Source organism: Choloepus didactylus, chromosome 8, assembly GCF_015220235.1.
Source record: "Choloepus didactylus isolate mChoDid1 chromosome 8, mChoDid1.pri, whole genome shotgun sequence".
NCBI classification, from domain to species: Eukaryota; Metazoa; Chordata; class Mammalia; order Pilosa; family Megalonychidae; genus Choloepus; species Choloepus didactylus.
In genome coordinates, this window is record NC_051314.1 from 16,111,363 (window position 1) to 16,115,171 (window position 3,809).

General features: G+C 60.8%; 1 protein-coding gene across 1 annotated transcript; it reads right to left on the reverse strand.

Moving 5' to 3' along the window:
- Nucleotides 1-323: 323 nt before the first annotated feature.
- On the reverse strand, nt 324-3,326 carry LGALS1 (galectin 1). The gene is made up of 4 exons (XM_037846186.1): nt 3,193-3,326; nt 1,841-1,920; nt 815-986; nt 324-523 (listed from the first exon to the last, which is right to left on the reverse strand). Exons 1-4 carry the CDS (start codon nt 3,199-3,201, stop codon nt 377-379), a joined length of 408 nt encoding a protein of 135 aa, XP_037702114.1. The 5' UTR covers nt 3,202-3,326; the 3' UTR covers nt 324-376.
- Between the last annotated feature and the right edge of the window lie 483 nt (nt 3,327-3,809).

Here is a 3,809-nt window from a genome sequence, read left to right on the forward strand (position 1 = left end):
CACCATGGCCCAAATCAGTCAGTCCCTGCCTCTTCCCGCTGGTTTCATTTTGGCAACCCCTCTTGCACACCTACTGTGCACTGGGGCCCACTGGGCTGGAAGCAGTTTGAAGGCAGGGGCTGGGTCTTATTCAGTAGTCATCCAGCCCCCACTGTGTGCTAGGCTCACTGCTAGGCCCAGGGGGTCCAAGGGAAGACGTCCCTGGTACTCAGGAGGTGTGCAGGTGTGCGGTGAGGAAGTGAAAGGGGGTGGAGGAAGGGGCAGAGCCTGGAGAAGGTAGAAGATACCGCCACCCACACCCACACCCACACACGGGAAGCCAGTTCAGGGGGAGACGAGGCAGCTGCCTTTATTGGGGGCCGTGGGCCGGCCAGCTTCATTCAAAGGCCACGCACTTGATCTTGAAGTCGCCATCGGCAGCCAGGTAGTTGATGGCCTCCAGGTTGAGGCGGTTGGGGAACTTGAATGTGTGTTCCTCTGGCAGCTTGATGGTCAGGTCTGCCTGGTCAAAGGTGATGCACACCTTGGGGGGCAGAGAAGGGCAGTGAGCTGGGCCCGGGCACGGACCCCGCCTGGAAAGCCTTGGCTCTGCAGCCACAGCGACAACCCATAGGCCACGGGCCCTCCCAGAGCCTTTTCCTCACATAGCCCTGACAACAGCCCCGCTTTGCAGGTGAGGCCATTGGGTCTCAGAGAGGGGATGACGCTTACCTGAAATTGCACAGCAAGGGAGGGGAGGGCAGTTGGGGCCACTACAGCCAGCTCTGCCCCAGCCCACCCAATGCCCAGCCCCAGCCCCCATGCCCCAGCCCACCTCCACAACACTCCCAGGCTGGAAGGGGAAGGCGGATTCACGGTGCTCGGCACCCCAGGCCCCGCCATCCTTGCTGTTGCACACAATGGTGTTGGTGTCCCCATGGGCGTCGAAGCGAGGGTTGAAGTGCAGGCACAGGTTGTTGCTATCTTTGCCCAGGTTCAGCACGAAGCTAGGGGGGTAACGGGTAGAAACTGAGGCCCCTTGGACTGACCAGTTCGTGCCACTTGGTACACCATTAGTGCACCCAGTGGGGAAAGCTCATGGAACTGGGGGACAAGAAACCTGGATTCCTGCTCTGACTCTGCCATCTGCTTGCTGTGTGACCCTGAGCAAGTGCCTGCCCCCTTCTGGGCCTCAGTTTCCTCATCTGTACAATGGGGACTGCACAGTGGGTCTTATGGTCCTGACAACCCAAGAGTGGCGGACATCAGCCTGGGTCCCGGAATTAGATGAGATCACGCACATGAGGTGTCCGCTAACCATCGTGGCTGCCCTCCAGATATCCAGCACCTATTTCCTCCCCCCTTGTTTTACTGATTAACCCACTGAGGCTCAGTGAGGCTGGTTGACTGGCCCAAGGTCACATGGCAGCTGAGCAAATTGCCAGCTGGCTGAATGAATGCTGAGCGAAGAGGAGGTGAATGAATGGATGACTAAAGGCAGTAAGGGGGGACCTCAGAGGGAGGGCAGTGGGGGTGACTCCTGTCTCATTCCCTCTCCTCCCCCCATCCAGCCCTGGGTCTCTCCCAGAGTTGCCTTGGGGATGAGCCAATCCGAGGTAGATGAGAGGCTGCAGCTGGTTTAGTTTAAGAGGATGGGGCAGGAGGGAGGGGGTGGTAATGGTGGGGGCGCCCAGACCCTGCGGAGGAAGTGACTCATCTGAAGATCCTTGCCTCGGCCTGCTGCAGTTAACCCCCTCCCTGCCAGGGAGGAGGAGACGGGCCCCGGCCGGCCACGCCCCACCAGAGGGTGCTGGACCCTCGGGCACCCTGGCCCTCCCTGGCCCCGCCATCGCCCGCTCACCTCTTGGCGTCGGGGGCCACCTCGCCCCGCACTCTGAGGCACTCCCCGGGTTTGAGGTTCAGGTTGCTGGCGACCAGACCCTGCACAGACAAGCCCCCGCCCGGCCTGGTAAGAGGACACAGGCGTCCTGGACCCTCTGAACAGGCCAGCTGGAAATCTGGGGACCCCGTCTGCAAGTTCCAGGCTGACTCTGCCCAACAGGGTCTGTCACATGAGCGAGATTTTAGAAATCAGGATCTAGAAGCTTTTGCGGTTCAGTTTGGGGTTTTGGATGCAGCGTGGCCTGGGAGGTGGGCGCTCTGCCAGCTCCTCAGTTAAGATGGAGAGAACCGGCCTCGGGGTGGGGCAGCTACTTGCCCAAAGCCTCAGGGCTCCTGGCACCTGGGTCCAAAGTAAGCTGGATGGAGGGTTCGCACCTCCTCTGGGGAGGAAGTGGCCTGGGGTTGGAGGCTTCCCTCATCATCCCTTTCAAGGCCCTCTGTGCCAGAGAGAGGCACTAGGGCTGGAGAGGAGATCCCCAGGGACACAGAAGGGAGCACAACGAAGGGCCTGCTCTGCAGCCCGGGAGGCTCCAGAGTCGACAAGACTGAGGGCATTTGGGGTGGTTGGAGCTGCCCCTCCCACCGGTCCCTGCCACCTCCCTGCGCCAGGAGGGGTGGGAGATAACGGGAATAAGTCGTTCCTTCAGCCAGAAACTTGAACCCTTTCCCTGGAGGCCTGTGGAAGATCTTCAACTCCTTCTCCCTCCCTTGCCATCCCACGCCTCCCAGCCTGAGGGCGTGGGTGGTGGGGAATCCCCCCAGCCCACACCCCACCAGCCTGGACAGAATCACCCTTCACCCTCTTAACCCGGGCAGGCCCTCTCCTGGGCAGCCTGTCTCTGGTTCTGGCCAATTTTCAGCACTCTCTGGAGCAGAGGGTGACTCTGACTTGGCCTGGTGACTGGGGACAGCTGCAGTGGGGGGAGGGGACAGAGGGTTCTTTGGGGTGGAGGAGGGGAAAGAGACAGTGGCCTGGGCGTCACCAAAGTGCACCCCCCAGCCAGCCACACCCTTCCCACTCCCACTTCTCAGAGAGCTGCAGAGCTGCAGAATGTCTGACCTTGGCAGAAATAGCTTTGCCGACAGGCCCTGGAGGAATCCAGAAAATTCTTAAGCCAAAGAAGGCCGTTGGGGACCATGACTCCCACCCCCATTTTACAGACATGGCCACTGAGGTCCAAAAAAGAGAAGAAACTTGTTTGAGGCCACCCGGAGGGACACAGAACCCAGCTCCTGATCTGCCCCAGCTCTCCCCTGGCTGTCTGCCCCCATCCCATCCCTTGGGCCTTGGGGTGGGGCCCCCACACTCACGCAGGCCATGGCTGAAGGCAAGAGGAGGTTCCCGGGACTGCGGCACCAGCTGTCTGAAGACTCCACCCGAGAGATGGGCCCCGGCCGCTCCCACCCTTTTAACTGGACCAGACCCTGCTGAGTCCCGCCCCCTGGCAGCTCAGCCAATTGGAAGTCAGGAGCGGGATGGGGGCCACCACAGGCGGGGTCAGTGGAATTTTCAAGTCAGTCCTGAGACAGAAGTGACCAATCACAGTGCCAACATCCCACCCCACATCCTTTTGAACCACACCCCCAGGGTCTAAGCTCCACCCCTCATTCTCCTTCTCTGTCCCTCCTCACCCCACCCCCAAAATTGTGCTATGGCAGGGACTGGGGGAAGCCAATGGAAAATAGTTTGAGGATGAGCTAGACCTAAGAGTTGGCGGGAAGGGGGCTTGGGGCCAGCAGGCTAAGCTTGGGAAGCATCCAGAGAAGACGCTGGGGAGAGAGGGGGCGCAGGGGGCCTGGGTAGGTGAAGCTGCTCCTTAGCAGGGGCCAGGGCGTGGCTGGCTCTGGAGGCAGAGGACCCACTAACCACAAGGCCCTGCGTCCCCCTGGGCCTCACCCAGAAGCAGGGACTTGACTGCTGCTTATGC